Source organism: Apus apus, chromosome 1 (assembly GCF_020740795.1).
Source record: "Apus apus isolate bApuApu2 chromosome 1, bApuApu2.pri.cur, whole genome shotgun sequence".
NCBI lineage: Eukaryota > Metazoa > Chordata > Aves > Apodiformes > Apodidae > Apus > Apus apus.
In genome coordinates, this window is record NC_067282.1 from 7,210,370 (window position 1) to 7,226,540 (window position 16,171).

A 16,171-nucleotide genomic window follows, 5' to 3' on the forward strand; every position below is an offset into this window, starting at 1 on the left:
GGAAGTGAGAGGAAGGGCATTTCTCAGAATTACTCGTGATCTTCTGTGCTCTTATGGAAATGTTTTCCTAGCCACAGGAATCAATAAGAAAAACGTATTGCGATTAAGTATATTATTTTATATTGTTGTTGTTTGTTTTTTAATTCAATGAAAAGACAAAGTTTAGGAAACACTTCTTGCTCCCTGTGTTCCAAAATGTTTAAATGATTTTGTTTTTTAAATAGAGTAAGAATCTGATATGATACCTAATGTAGCTAAAGACAGGAGGGATCCACAGCAGGGATGCACAAACCTTTCTGAGGTCTCAAAACAGAAGCTTTTAGTCTAAATGAGGTGAGACTGATTCAGGTTGTGAACTTTCAGAGCGCTGATCTTCCCACCCATCTCTTTCCACATCCAGCCCCCAGCCTTTCAGAAGCCAGGAGTGATTCATCTCATCTCCTTCAGATGTCTCTTTGAGATGAGATGAATCATACTTTAAAAGCCCTTAATGAGTTTTCATTGATTATAAGGTTAGTATAAATGATTAGCAGAGTTGTCTGATGTCATTTGGCCATATGAAACCTGCCCAAAAGTATTATTGTAGTATACTTTCCTAGTGCCCTAGCAATTAGCAAAAGTCATTTAAGTAGAATTAAATGATCCATTGTTCCATTCCCCATTCTTCCCAACAAGTCATTTAAAGAAGACAAGTATGATTAGGCAATGAATCCAAATCATTATTGATAGGAAAACCATGGAGAATCTCCCTCAGTTGCCTCCTCTACCCACTCTCCCTGTTCTCCCCCTAGTTTTGCCCCCTGTCTTGTTCTGCTCTTTCAAACCATTTTATACTGAGTGCTGTGTTTTTTTTAATCCCAAAAGCAGACCTTGCTTGCAAACACAACGTAGCCCCATGCATCGTAACAACTACATTTTATGTAGAATAGAGAAGTGGGAAAAGCTGCTTCTTTCTTCCTTGTATACATCAGTTTTCTAATGGGAGTAGTGTGGTTTTCTGCTCTTTTTTTATTTGTTGTAGTTTCATACATAAGTTGTGATACAACCATGCAGACAAACAACAAACACCAGCACCCCACTCAGCATTGCAGAAAATTAAAGGGATTGTCTTTGCTACTATTTGCTTATATTGCATCAGGACCAGGCTGAATTAGGAACCTCTTTTTACAAAACACAGACCAGCTGTATGGCTGGAATTTACTTTGCCCTTTATGGAGTTACTAAAGGGGAGGGAAGAGGATGCAAGCATACCATAACCTGATCTTCTCAAGGTCATGCTTGAGGTGAGCAGTGGAGCTGAAGAAGGTTCTGGCTACAGTCTAGCCCATTCATTTGCTCCCATCTTCATTCTGGAATACTCTCAGATCTTCTCTTTACTGGTAGAAGCTTATGCAGATATTTCTGGGGTCAAAAGGATGATAATTATGTCACCAAAGAACATTATCCAATAATTATTCCTTGTCCACAGCTAATGTTTTAAAGAAAATTTCCATTCTTGATGTTTTCTTAGAGTATCCTTTTGCTTCTTTGTTAGTAGTCCCAGGGTAACAAATAAATTCTTCCATGTTTAAGGAGTCATAACTTTCTTATCCTTATAATTGTCCTGGCAGTAGTGCATAAATAGTAACAGTAATCACCAGCTTTAGCTGGAAATTAAACAAAGCTTTATACTAATTAGCCCATACTTCTGAATTGACTTCATGTGTATTGTTGATAGTAATCTTAATTCATTAAGCAGTATTTCAATTTGAGAGATAAATTCAGAGGTTTCTCTGTCATTTACTATTTTGGCACTATCCGTTAAATAGTCCATTATGTTATCTGACCTCACATCCTTTTTAAGCTAAAATAATGATCAAGTGAAAATAATGTGAGGGAAAAAAAGTCAAAAAGACATCATTCGTTCAAAAAAACCTTCTCTGTATATTCATAGAGCTGCTAAAAGGGCCTGTGAGTATTAAATATACCCTCTTTTAAGTTTATTGCCCAAGCAGTCAGGCTGGTGAGTTTGCAATAAAATGCCAAATTCCAAGCAACTCATTCTTTACTATTGCATTTTCATGCTCATGCTGCAGCTATTACTAACATGTTTGTTTTAAGAATGACTGGACAGCATAGTTTTCATAGCTAAAGGTAGTGATTATGTTCTAAATTGATATAACTGTTTTGTCTGTACAGCTAAAAGGGAAATGCCAATTGTCAGTAACAGCTTATTTGTTCAGCTCCAAGTTCCCATGAGCTATATGATCTATGAAAAATTAGCTGTATGGAGTAGATTTTTATGGAAATAAAGCATAGTGGTTTCTATCTTTTCTCAGACTGAGAGATCAAAATGTTATTATAAATGAAAGCAACAATTTGTCTGTTTATGCAAATGTGTGAAAGGGTAGGAAAATTGCTCATGCTTTGATTTTTGTATCTTCTCCAGGTCTGGGATTCAGTATTGCAGGAGGGGTTGGAAACCAACACATCCCTGGGGACAACAGCATTTATGTCACCAAGATTATTGATGGAGGAGCTGCACAAAAAGATGGGAGGCTGCAGGTTGGAGACAGGCTTCTTATGGTTAGTATGACAATTTTAAATTGTGTTTTATTTGCTGAAAATTGTTTCATGTAAGGGCTTTCATTCACTTTCCATCTTACTGGAGGTAAAATTGCTACTTCTATAATAATTATGAGTTATATTTCCATCACCTTCTTTTTTTCCCATTCTTTATATAGATTTCTGAGACTGAAGTTTAAAAAGCATTACTCTGGAAAACCAGCATTTTGTGATGAAAAGGCAATGGGTTATATTGCTTTAACAAACCTTAATTGAGAAGAGAATAAACATACTATGCACATCAGCAACAAGTCAAAATGCACCAGAAAACTTTACAAGAAAATTTCAGACAAACTGTTCATAGAATCATAGAACTATTCAGGCTGGAAAAGACCCTTAGGATCACCAAGTCCAACCATCATTCCTACTGTGCAAAGTTCTCCCCTAAACCATTCATTAAGACCCTACTGTTTCCACTGATTGTTTTAAGAAAATTGGAAGATGTGAACATTTGCCACTAAACTCTTCTGTAGCCACTGTCAGTGGACTATTATCTACATTTCAGTACATGTAGGAATGCTTTATGTACGTGTTCCATCTAGATGTTAAAAAAACCCCCTACATTTTCCATCTTTTCCCTGGAGGAAATACACATATTCTGATGGATCTCATTGCAGGAAATTCTTCCTGATATTTGCAGTGCTGGTGCATTGTTCCTTGTAGATAATTCTTTCCCACTCACAGAGTTTGTCTAATTCTTTGTTGAGGAGGAAATCCTCACCCTGATGCATCAGCAGAAGTTAATCTATGTCAAGCTGTATTTATGTCAATGCATTTGCATAGATTACAGCAGGTAGAGAAATATTTTTTGAATGAGTGCCATGAAATGAATGTACTGTAGTAACTGTTTTGTGACATGGTATCTAAGAAGTAAAAAATCTCCATCACCTTTTTTTTGCTACCTGCAAAACTTTCACGGAAGTTTTCTTGATTTGTCTAGGGGCACTTTTCCAGTCACATATGAAGATGACCATTCATACAGGTTATTAAACTGAACTGGAAAGACACATTTTTATTAACCCAGTGGGGTAGATAAAACAGTTTAAGGATCAAATGATGTTATCAAAACCAAAGTAAAATGAAATAGAACTTACAATTGCTTTAGCATTTCTTCATTGCAGGTTCTCCGTACAATAAAATTCAATTCATTATACTGCTGTATGATGAAGTTTTGGCTCATTTTTCTATAGATATGGATGTCTATTTGTATTTGCCACATTTGCACCTCATTTTGTTATTTTGCACCTTCTAGCAAATGTGCTTGTATTCAGGTGAGTTTTTTTATTCGTGATGAGAATTCCTCACAGTTTGTTTGTCATCTGTAAATCTTTGTTATCTTACTCTTAATTTCTTCCAGCTCACTTGAGGTAATAACTGATACATATAAAAACACCCCAGATGGAGAAACCCCATATTCACCAACTCCAATGTAATTTGATCAAATTAATTTGAATAGAAAAATAAATATTGTATATACCACTATGAATAAATTAATTCTTTCCAGATTTTTATAGGATTTGTCTATTAAGTATGTCCTCTCAGTCTTGAATCTGTATCTTGCTGCTGTCAGATAGAGATGTTTCTTCACTGTGATGAGTTTCTACTCCTGAATCTGACCTCTGAAAATGAGTGGGGGGCATTCTCAGTGTGTTTAATTTTTTCACACTGCTTTCCTTTCACTCTGGACCAGTTCTTTACTTATCATCACCTCCATTTATCACTGCATGTAAAATAGGGACAAAAAAATCAATCATAATTTTGCTCTTCACTAGTTACATACTTCCAGGCCAAGCTGCTCACTGTTGTACAAGAAAATCCCAGTCTATTTACCTTTTGTATACCTTAACCACTGCATTTTTTGAGATAAATTTACAAGATAAAAATCTGTTTCTATAATTTGTGCTGATTACAGCTGCGTTTTCTGGTTGTCTCCAACATGACACCCTCATTTCTTTATAATTCATGTACCTTCAGTATTTTTTCTCTTCTACTTTGTGAAGTATCTGTCAGTTCATGGCATTTACTTCATGTTCCTTTGTGAAAAGTGAGTGAAAGAATTAATTCCTTTCCTTTTGGCAGTGTATCATAGTCCTGCTTCTGCTTTACTGATTCCTCATTGATTATGTATTCCTTATTGATATATTGTACATTGATATATTATATATCCCTTATTCATTATGTATTTGGACTATTTGAATACTTCCTTTTTTTTTTTTTTTTCTTTCTTCTCAATAGTACATCCTTTCTTGATTTTTGTTTTCTCCATCATTTCTCTATAAAATTTACATTATCTTGTCATCCTTCTGGAATTCTCAGCAGCTGCTGGGTGGCTTGTTTCCTTTTTGTAACTGTGCTCTGATAAGTTGTTGTGGAATGCTTTCAGATCCCAAAGATCATGCAAATCAAATGGATTAAAATTTAAGATATAATGAAAGAGATGCTGCAAAACCAAAACTAATATTGAAATGTAAAACAATTAGGTGCCATCTGAGCATTTTGCAGTTTGATGACCCTACTGTTATTAAATGCAGATTGCTAATGGAGTGTTAAGCATTCAGAAGATGTAATATGTAAATACTGAGCATTGTGATTGTTGTGAAATCTCTACAAGGGCATGTCTGTGCAGTTATGTTTCTGAGCCTGCACTTAAGGCTTATTAGCATGAACACTTCCACAGGAAAATGCTCCATTGTAAGGTAATCCTGAGGTGCCCATTTGGAAAATTACTGGAGCAAGCATAAGAGTACTCAAGCTGAAAACTGAACTGAAAATGGTTTTTCTAGGTATATGTGAAAGGAACAGATCACAGCTCTGCTCTGAAGACTTAGGGCTGGGAGAAAAATACTCACTTACTGTATTCTGGTGGTAATGCCTATGGTAATGTCTTCTACTGCTGGGAGTAATGTCTGCAGTGAGGGTACAGTGGCACTGGGTATCTTAGCTGGGTTGCTTCTCTTTGCCCTGGAAGGGAGCAAGTGTCACAGGCTAACATGATAATTCAGGGTCAGCTGTAGCGTCAGGTCAGGTTGCTCAGGAATGTACCCAATTGAATCTCAAAAATCTCCAAGGATGGAGCTTGCACAGCCTGGGATACCTGTTCTACTGCTTGACTGTCCTCTTGGGGAAAATGCTTTTCCTTATAACCTGTTTGACCCTCTCTTGGTTCAACATATACATTTTGTCTCTCATCCTGATACCATGTGCCATTCTGAAAAGCTTAGCTCTATCTTAATGACCTTCCTGTAGGCACGAGGGGGGATGGTGTCAGTTGTCCCTAGAGGTATTCCTTCTCCCATCTGAACAAGCCCAGTTCTCTAGCTTCTCATTCTGCAAGTGCTCCAACCCCCATCATCCTGGTAGCACTTCCCTGAACTGGCTCCACTGTGTTACTGTTCCTGTAACGCAGAGACCAAAACTCAATGCAGAATGTAGTTGCAGTCTAACAAGTGCCAGCTGTTGGAGAATAATCCTTCCTTTTTCTGCTCATACAGCCCAGGATCCTCTTGACCTCTTTGCTGCCAGGACTCACACAGCTGGCTCATGCCCAGCTTCCTGTCCATTGGGAGCCCCAAGCACTTTTCCACAGAGCTGCTACCAGGCTGTCAGTGCCAGCCTGTGTTGTTGAAGGGTGTTAGTATGTGCCAGGGGCAGGACTTACCATTTGTCCCTGTTGAACATCATTAAGTTCTTATCAGCCCCTTCCTCCAGCCTGTCCAGGAGGGCAGCCCTGCCCTCAAGTGTAGGGACTCACCCTAACAGAGAAATGTCATCTGCAAACATGAGGAGAGCACAGTCCTCATTTCCTCCCATGATAATGATGGAGAGGAGGAGGTGCAAGATGGTTTAAGAAGTTACTGCTCTTTTATCTGATACCATAATCTTGCTTTAGAAGAGTTTTTCCATTTTGTTGAAAAATAAAAAATAGAGAAAAGATGTTGTCTTCTTGTAAGGCTTACAGAAATAAGGAAGATAATTTTTATTAATAATAAATGTCAGTAAGATAAACATCTGTTGGAAGTAAGGCTCAGCACTTTAAATAAAATAGCAATGAATGAGCAATTGCATTAACTCCGTGAAGAAGACTGGCATGTAATTTCAGCTTGCACAGCCTTCCTGAGTAATTATTAAAACCATTACTGTGCATCAGAGCTTTATTATCCTCGCCCAGATATCTAGCCTACAATAAAACCTAAAGTTTGTTTTATTTTGGCAATTTGTTAAAATGAAACTTGTCACTAGCCCTATTATCAGTATAGAAACCAGCCATGTTACTGAAAGTTGCCGGGCAAATCCGAACCTACTGAGGTCCAAGAGTAAGTGTAGAGTCCTGCACCTGGGGAGGATCAACACCATGGACCAGTACATGGTACGAGATAACCTGCTGGAAGGCAGCTCTGTGGAGAAGGACCTTAGGAGTCCTGGTGGACAGCAAGTTATCCATGGGGCAGCAATGTGCCCTTGTGGCCAAGAAGGCCAATGGTATCCTGGAGTGCATTAAGAGGAGTGTGTCCAGTAGGCTGGGGGAGGATCTTCTACCCCTCTACTCTGCCCTAGTGAGACCCCACCTGGAGTGTTGTGTACAGCTCTGGGGTCCCCAGATCAAGATGGACAGGGATTTACTTGAGAGAGTCCAACAAGGGGCTATGAGGACGATTAAGGCACTGAAACATCTGTCATATGAGGAAAGGCTGAGAGACTTGGGGCTGTTTAGAGAAGAGAGGACTGAGAGAAGATCTTGTTAATGAATATAAATATCTGAAGGGTGGGTGTCAGGAAGGAGGGGCCAATCTCTTTTCTGTCCTGCCCTGTGATAGGACGAAGGACAGTGGATGCAAACTAGAGCACAGGAAGTTCCACCTCAATACAAGGAAAAACTTCTGTACTGTGGGGGTTACAGAGCACTGGAACAGGTTCTCCAGAGAGGTTGTGGAGTCTCCTTCTCTGGAGACATTCAGGACCCATCTGGATGCCTTTCTGTGTGACCTGCCCTAGTCTATCTGGTGCTCCTGCTCTGGCAGGGGGGTTGGGCTCAGTGATCTCCGGTGGTCCCTTTCAGCCCCTATCATTTTGTGATTCTGTGATTTGTGGGATAGATAAATGAGAAATCAGTATAAACCTGTGTGGTTTTAAGAGTAGAAAACAACACTAATAGCTAGAAGCAGGGTATTCTTCTGGGAAAATTCTCAAAACATTAGGATTAAAAAAAAAATAGAAAAAATATAGTATGGTGAAGTGGAGACTGAACTAGTACTGAACTAACTCTGGGGGTCCAGTGGCTGCATCTCTTCTGATGCAGCACTTGGACTCTGAACCAGATTTACACTGCCATGGATTATGACCTTTTAATGCTTTATCAGGCATTCAAATGTAGATTTGACAGGATTGGTTTTTGGATGATACCACAGCAATAAGCTTCCCAATTTATTAATTCTAATAATACACTAATGTGATTGTTCCTTCACAATTGTATCATTCTGGTGCCTCTTCATTAGATCTAAAAACATTTTTGCCACAAAATCCTTATAAATTCAGGGACTGAAAAATGATGGCCATTTGCACTGTGTACGCACACACTGCTTGAATCCTGAAGCCTGCAGCTCAGTTTTTCTCCCTGAAGCACAAACTCTTGCATTTCTTTGCAAAAAGTAGATCTGGTTTAGGACACTTAGCTCAGAACTATTCATAATCTCAGCAAGCTAATTTCAGAGGATTTAACAGACTGTGTCATCTGGAGACAGACAGTTCCTGTTTAGAGTCCAGCACTTGTGCAACTAAATCAGGAGTCCATGGGTTTATAAATTGTTAGTTAATCCAAACAGATTTACATCCTTTGGACAAAGTATTGGTTTTCAGCACAGGAAAACTTTTCACTTTGCACAGCCTTTTTAATCACAGCGAGATTTAAAAAAGGCCATCAGTGCCCTAGATGTACAGCTGGTGTATCTCAGGTGTTGCCAGCAAGTGTTCACTCAGAATTCACTCAGGAAAATTCTCTTTCTGAATGAAAAGTAGAATCTTACACAAATGGAAACATTACCACTTGCAAGGTAATGATCACCTCTTTATCTCATTCATTGAGTGAATCAAATCTGTCTTACCATAAATCATTAGAGGAAAGCAACAAATTTGAGTTCTGAAGAGAAGTTAAATAAGACAGATTTATTCCTCCAGAGTTCTTAATCTGTTATTAGTTCGCACTGTTGTGAATGAAGTTACTCTTTAGAGCACTTGTACAATCACTTTGGGGATTCTAAGCTTTTCACTTTAGCTACTTCTCAGTGCCTTTGTTTTCCAATATGAACCTAGGAAGATTTCCAAATAAAGATAATTCTTGCTTTGGTTTACATTTCATTGCCTTGATTATGCTATTTAGGAAAAAAAAAAAAACTAGTCTTTTTATATCTCTTTGACAATATTTTTTACTGATTTCCCCCATCACTCAAATAACATCTTTGATTGGACTTGTATCTTTAATTTCCTTCTCTGTTGCTCTTTTATTTCTCCCTCTTGTTCTTTTCCTGTAATATCAGTATATCTTTGTATCACGTTATTTTTGCTTAAAGAAACAGCTTTCCTAATTTCTTTTTTTTGCTTCAGTGCTGTTTGCATTTCTGAATTTTCTGTGTATGGATTGTTTCCTGTTAGAAAAGCCCTGTTGACTCCATGCCTGTTTTCCTTCTGACTCCTCTACTTTGGTTCATGTCACAGCATTTTGTGGCTCAAGCACCTGACTCTTTTAATTAAATTGACCACTCAGATTAATTTATTATTTTTTTAAGCATTACCCCTAGGGGTTTTTTCCCTCCTTAATTCATTGCTACTTAAGTTGGCTTCTTAGAGCAAGAAAGTTGGCATGCAAACCTGTTCAAAGTAAGAAGAGTTCTACATCAAAATGTAGAAAAGACATTAATACAGTCATATATTAATATTAACAGGAATTGCCAAAAGCAAGAACTACCTTCTGATGTAAACTAAGAAATGCATAGTATTTTTTCTATACTGTAATTCTAAATTAATGTTGGCAATGACTAAGGAAGGTGGGTTTATCTCCTTCTCAAAGAGCTCCCATTTAAAACATTTTGAAAAGAAATTGCAACAAGTCAATTTGGATGTTACTTGTTTTTATACACTCTTAAAAAGACCAAAAGTCAAAATCTGTGATGTTTTATTTTGTGTCTTCTTTTGACTAAGAGCATTTATTTACAGCAGCACTATAGTGGGAGGTTATTATGGGAGATTTTCTTTATTTCAAAAGTTTGCTCTTCAGATGAAACCCAACAATATAGGTAAAATGTATAGACAGTGTGGGAAGGAGAAGCAGTAAAAGTCTTATTTCCAAAAGTGTGAATCTTCAGTATTTGACAGTTTCAAAGTACATGAAACAAGAAAGGCTTAATTTCAGTCACTTCTTCTTGCTATCAGCCTAGTAATTTTAAAAAAACCAATTATTTATTAGAAGTGCATATGTATGTTACTGCTGTTCATAACAAAGAAAAACAGAGAAATGTATAGAAGACAAGGATCAGATTTTTATTGAAATAGAAGACCTGTCAAAATACAGCATATAGTGTCAGCAGCTTTCTTCTGGGTGTTAGGTTGTATCGTTGCTCTTCATGTCAAATTGTCATAACATGCCTGTCATTGTGCTTTTCAATTAACCTTAAAACCAAGCCTGAGAATTACACAAGGAAAAGATGTTTCAATAGAATCCTTAGATTTAGCAGTGCTGTCCAACAGCAACATTCTTGCTGTTGATTAAATCATCTGGATATAAAGAATCCTCCAGTGATTCATAATAGCTGGATTTCTTTCCAATTACCAAACCCTTTGGCAGTAGCTTATTGTCACAGCCAGGTCTCTGATAATTTACTGATACAAAATTCCCTAGAAAGTATGTTGTTGTGTTTTTTCCTGTGATTTACATCTGTCCTATGTTTTACTGTTAATTGGGAGCTACTTTTTCTTTCATGTTACATAAGCTTTACAAGGAATCCTTGTAATAATTGTAGAGGTTGGAGGATGGCATATACAATATTCACCTTGAAATGCAGGTCACTGAAACGGGCTCCCCAGGGAACTGGTCATGGCACCAAACGTGTCAGAGCTCAAGGATGTCTGGACAGTGTTCTTAGTCGTATGGTTTAGTTTTGGGGAGTGATCCTTTTGGGTCCCTTCCAACTCCAGATATTCCATGATTCTATGATTCTGTGATTTCTGTTGGCTTACGCCACATGTCTAAAACCTGTATCAACACCTTTTTTACTTCTTTCCTTTCTCCTGTGTTCAGGATGTACACTTTTTGGGGCAGGGACAAGTCACTAAACTATTTATTCCCTATTTAATCTATAGTCCTTGCCTCTTATCCTTGCTTATGTTGTTATTCTTTTCTGATAATGCGAAGAACTAGTGCTACATTCTCTTACTTTTTCAACGTCTCTTTCATGTGGTCCCAAAATCTGACAAGCTTTCACCAAAAAAAAAAAAAAAAAAATCATCAAATCCCTTTTCCCCCATCCAGAATGGCCCCTTTTCATTTCCTTCACCTCATAGGCAGCCCCTTATTCTATATACCTCTCTGTACCTCTTATTATTTCAATGGTCAATATCAAGGATGGAAAAATTTGGAGGTGTTGAGTATTTCTGAGGTGCCAGCCATACATGCTAAGAGGTGAATTTGAACAGTTGATCTTGACAGGTCAAATAACATAGTTTCTGTAAATGATGTGGTGTTATTAAGTTATTATTATTAAATATAGTTTCATGTTAAGGATGATACTGGTAGCAGAATATCATAAAGAACTTTTCTGCTGGCAAGATCAAGTGCCATCTCAACCTGTAATGATTCTGTGATACTATCAATGCTGCCACATCACTTTTTGAGTGTGCATGTCCAAGGAAAAGCATATTTTCCAACCTGCTGCAATAGATACTGCTTCTGTAATCTTCAGGGTTCTTTACCTATGGCATTTTTGCCAACATTGTGATAACTGCAAGACTGTGTAATTTTTTGTGTGTTTCTGCGTCCCAACTTACCTGTCTGATTTCTCCTTTAAGGTAAATAATTACAGTTTAGAAGAAGTTACTCATGAAGAGGCAGTAGCGATACTGAAGAACACATCAGATGTAGTGTATCTGAAAGTTGGAAAGCCCACCACCATTTACATGACTGATCCTTATGGCCCACCAGATATTACTCACTGTAAGTGATTTTTGCAACTCTTTTTGTTGGAGATTTCAATTTGTCAGATTATTATTGTGGTTTTTTCATATCTTGTCTAAATTATTCTATTAAAGTTTATCAAAGAGCTTGGAAGGCTACAAAAATGAAATGTTTCTTGCCACTTAAGCATGCTACACTCATGAAGTATTACAAATACTCTGATGAAGTATTGATGATTCCAGTTAGCCATTGTCCAGGTGATCAGACTGAACCATAAGTCCTGTGACAATTACAGTGATAATTACATGCAAATATAGTTTGAAATATGGTCAGATTTATAGTCTGTAATTCTCTGTCCACTGAAAAATGGAAACAAGCAGCAAAACATCTTGTACAAACTTAGTGAAAAGCCTAAGAAAAATTACGATGATATTTGCTTTAAATATTTACTTGGAATTTAAAAATTACTCCTCTAGTTCCAAAAATTTACCTCTTTTTTACAAAAATTTAATCTTCTGCATATATATAATTCCAAAATTATTGTTCCATTTAGCTTTATCCTTAGTCTGTCCAGTAACTCTATGCATGTTCATCTGCTATTTTTTCACTGAGGACCAAGGCCTTTTTTATCTTTGCATTCAGTGTACACTGTATTCTAGGAAAAGTAGTTGAAACAATATAGTAAAGCTCAGTGAAGGATCTCATAGGAAGGGAAGATGATTTTGTCTTAAAGCAAACTAATTTCAATCAGGCTGTCATAGCCACACACTCAAAATGATCTAGGCTCATGTCCAGCACTCAGGTAGAAAGACGCGCATCCACGTGCATCGCCAGGACTCCCTGAGGTTACCACGTACGTGGCTGTGCAGTCCTTATCATATGCATAGACCTCCTTTTTAGGTTGACAGCCTCCTTGCTGATGTGCTTTAGAAGTACCTAAGGAGATGAAAGCAATTAGATTCTTCTGTCTCTCCCATCTGTCCCACCAATGCATGTCTTCAGGATTTACTCACTTGTGTTGTGTCCTTATGTGGGTGTCCTAGACTCCAGCCTAGTCCTTATCTCCTGCCATGATCTCATGATGGTTTGAGACTTTGATTTATTTTGGGTGTAGGCTGTACTGACAAGTTACATGTAGTTATGTTGAGTATTGATGACACATTGATTAGTCACGTGCTATCAGTGAATGCCATTCTTATACCCCTCCTGCCAGTCCTTCCAGTAGCCGTACCCAGCCATCCCCATTTCACTCTCATTCTCAGCAATCTTAACATTTCAGTTGCAGCTCTCCATGCCACTGGTGCCTGTTGTTCAAACAGTTGTTCAAACTGAAACTCCCTTTCTTAATTTAGTTGTTCATTGAAAACTTTGTCTCAAGTTCAACTACCAACAGGGACCAGCTGCCCCATCTTAACGACTGGATGGCTGTTTAGTTTTTGATAAGAGCTTCAGCAACTGATTTCTTGCCAATAATCCTAGGGGCACTTAAGGCCAACCAGGGGCTAGGAAAGGCAGATTTTCCCAATAAATGCTAGAGGTATAAATTTTTCTGCACTTTTGCAGAAGTATTGCTACTTTGGACTGATAAAGTTGAGGGAAAAACTTAATATCCCTAATCCTCCTCATTGAAACTGCTCCATAAAAATAGAAGGGAAGGTTTTGCAACATTCACATCAGGTGGTATTTCCTCAGGTGAGCTGAGGAAACCTATTTACTTAGCAAACATTACAACAGATGACAATTGTGTTCGGTAGCAGTCTGGTCTGGATCTTTGCAAAGCCCAAGAAGTAAAAATGCTGAATGTCCCTATCTAGTCTCTTCCTCTATAATACTCTACAAAATAATTTGGAAGTTCTAAAACAGTGTGTTCTATTATGTCAGATTATTGATCAGGAGCAGATGAGAAGACAGAAGTAATTCCAGAGGGAGAGTAAAGGCTGAAAAGATCTGCTGTAGCCCATCCCAGGTGCATACAGATTCATTTATCCTCAGGGAACCTTTCATTACACCTACAGGTTCAGAGTGTTTCAGAACAGGTAAATGGCCTTTCCCTGTAGAGAGACTTTGCTTTGAAACATTCTGTATCTCAGCATCTGAAGAAAAGTCTGAAACTAATATTAGAAAGTTTAGCTGATTTCTTCTCATGAGAAAGTTAATCATAGCTCATTGTTTTTCCTACTTATAATTTCATTTTCTAATTTTATTAACTAGAGATTTAATACAATTATAATTACATCTCTCCAGTCATACATATCCCCAGTAACTTCAGAATAGCAGAAAACAATCAAACAACAAAACCCACAGACCCAGGATAGAATCAGACAGCATAGTCCTGTAAGTTTTGTTATTAATCATTAGTATGTAGGAGATTTGTATCTATGGTTTCTGTTTTTAATAGAAAGATTGCCTGTGATGTATTTTGGCACCTGTAGCAGATCACAGCTTTAAATCTTCACCACATATAATTCTTGTAATACATATTATTCCTTCTCTTATCCTGAATTGAGTTCTTCCTGGAGTGAAAAAGAGGAGTGTCCTTTTAATCTCTTTCTCTCCTGTTTACATTTCCTTCTTGAAGTCAGTCCTGATTGAAGACAATGTTTTCTGTCTCCCAAACTATCCTTTCTTATCAGAGCCCCTTTAAATCCCTGTGAATGAGCCATTATTATTATTATCACTATCATAATCATCATTATAATTATTAACCTTGCAGGAAAACTTCACCTGTTCAGTCTTTCTTGGTATATTTTAAGCTCTCTCAGACAAAGACTGTCTGTTTTGATGTTATTTACAGAAATGAGCATGTTGTTGGTACTTCAGTAAAAATGCTGCTGTTGTGACATCCAATCAAACATGGAAGTGGCTAACTAGAAATGCTTATTCTCACCATCAGCTTATTCTCCACCGATGGAAAATCATATACTCTCTTCTGGAAACAATGGCACTTTAGAGTACAAGGCATCCCTGGCCCCTATCTCACCGGGAAGATACTCACCCATTCCAAAGCACATGCTTGTGGAGGACGACTACACCAGGTCAGATGCTTCTCTTTATGACATTTCATGACAATTACAGTGGTGTAGGTTAAGCATTCTGTGCCCCTCCACTAGAATATGGCATGTAGTTCTTTCCACCCATATTTAAGGGAAGATGAATTGAAACTGATACAGGTATGAAGACAACAAAGAGAAAGATCACACAAAGGCACACGGACCGGAGGTCAGTGTTGTCTGGGTGAATTCTGCTCTAGCTCCTAAACAATGTGGATGCACTAGAGCAGTGTTGGCACCGAGCAAAATTTTCTACTTCTTAACAGGTGTATTAACTGTGACAGTTCCTGACTAGCCCAGCTGTGCGATCTCAGGATCTCATTTGGCTCATGCATGTATGGGTGGAGTGACTGTATGTGTGTTTGTACCTGCCCAGGACAGTGCACTTGGAAAGGTGCAGCTTCTTTAGTGAAAGTGAGGCTGAAACAGCCTGTAATTTCTCTGAGAATTAATGTCACTGAGAGAAAACACTATGGGAAAAGAAATTAAATGTATAAACTGACTATGAATAAATATAGGAGGGAAACAGGAAAAAGTCTCTTAACCATTAGAGCCATCATAATATGAAACAGTTTTATGTGAGAGCAGACAGATTGAAAGGAAACTATGGAGTTATATGTGATACCATTGTAAAAGGGGCGTTTGATGAGAATATCAGCAAAATGACCCTGGAAATAGTTTCTAATCTTTATTTTTTTAATAATCCCCAAAAGATTGAGACAACTACATGGAAGTATGGCAGACGTTTATCAATGTGGTTATGTCCAGGTAGAAAAGACACATAGGAAAATGCTGTGAGGCTTCTTTTATGCCTTGCCATAGATCAACACTGAATGTCACAGATGAGATTTGTGCAATTATGTGTTTGAAAATTACTGCCATTCACTTAGAAGACAGCAGTTGTTAAGTTTGTAAAATGAGCTCTCATTATGATGTCTAGTGCCACAGAAAAATATTTTTTTCTGTGCTGCAGTGTTTATAAATTCATTGTGTTTAAAGCTGGGAGGTGGCTGTTCTGATCATCTAACCTGACCTACTGTGTATCTCGAGCCAAAGAATCTCATCCACTTGTGTATTCATCACCTTCGTAACTTGCTAATTTGCATTTCATGTTTCTTGTTGCATATGATTACCATCTTAAGCTGCTTAACTGGTTGGATCAGACAGATTCAGAGTAACTAAATCATGATACAGTGTTTAATTAGGACATAAATATATGGAAACCACATCTTACTTCCCTGTCTTGGCTAAAAGAATTTCTCCTCTGTTTTGATTGAGGATACAAAGCTCACATTGCTTTCCTTCAACTTATGAGACATTCAATTAGGATGAATTTTCTCTAAAAGATTCCAATAAG

The 16,171-nt window shown here is 37.7% G+C and overlaps 1 protein-coding gene across 19 annotated transcripts in view; it reads left to right on the plus strand.

Annotated features, from left to right (window-relative positions):
* Nucleotides 1-16,171, plus strand: part of DLG2 (discs large MAGUK scaffold protein 2) — a 1,033,121-nt gene that overhangs the window by 735,720 nt on the left and 281,230 nt on the right. For all 19 annotated transcript variants that reach the window (XM_051620514.1, XM_051620368.1, XM_051620405.1 and 16 more), the window contains 3 exons: nucleotides 2,429-2,565; nucleotides 11,659-11,803; nucleotides 14,658-14,799. In XM_051620514.1, coding sequence (XP_051476474.1) covers nucleotides 2,429-2,565; nucleotides 11,659-11,803; nucleotides 14,658-14,799 — 424 coding nt within the window. The remainder of the gene's footprint in view (nucleotides 1-2,428; nucleotides 2,566-11,658; nucleotides 11,804-14,657; nucleotides 14,800-16,171) is intronic.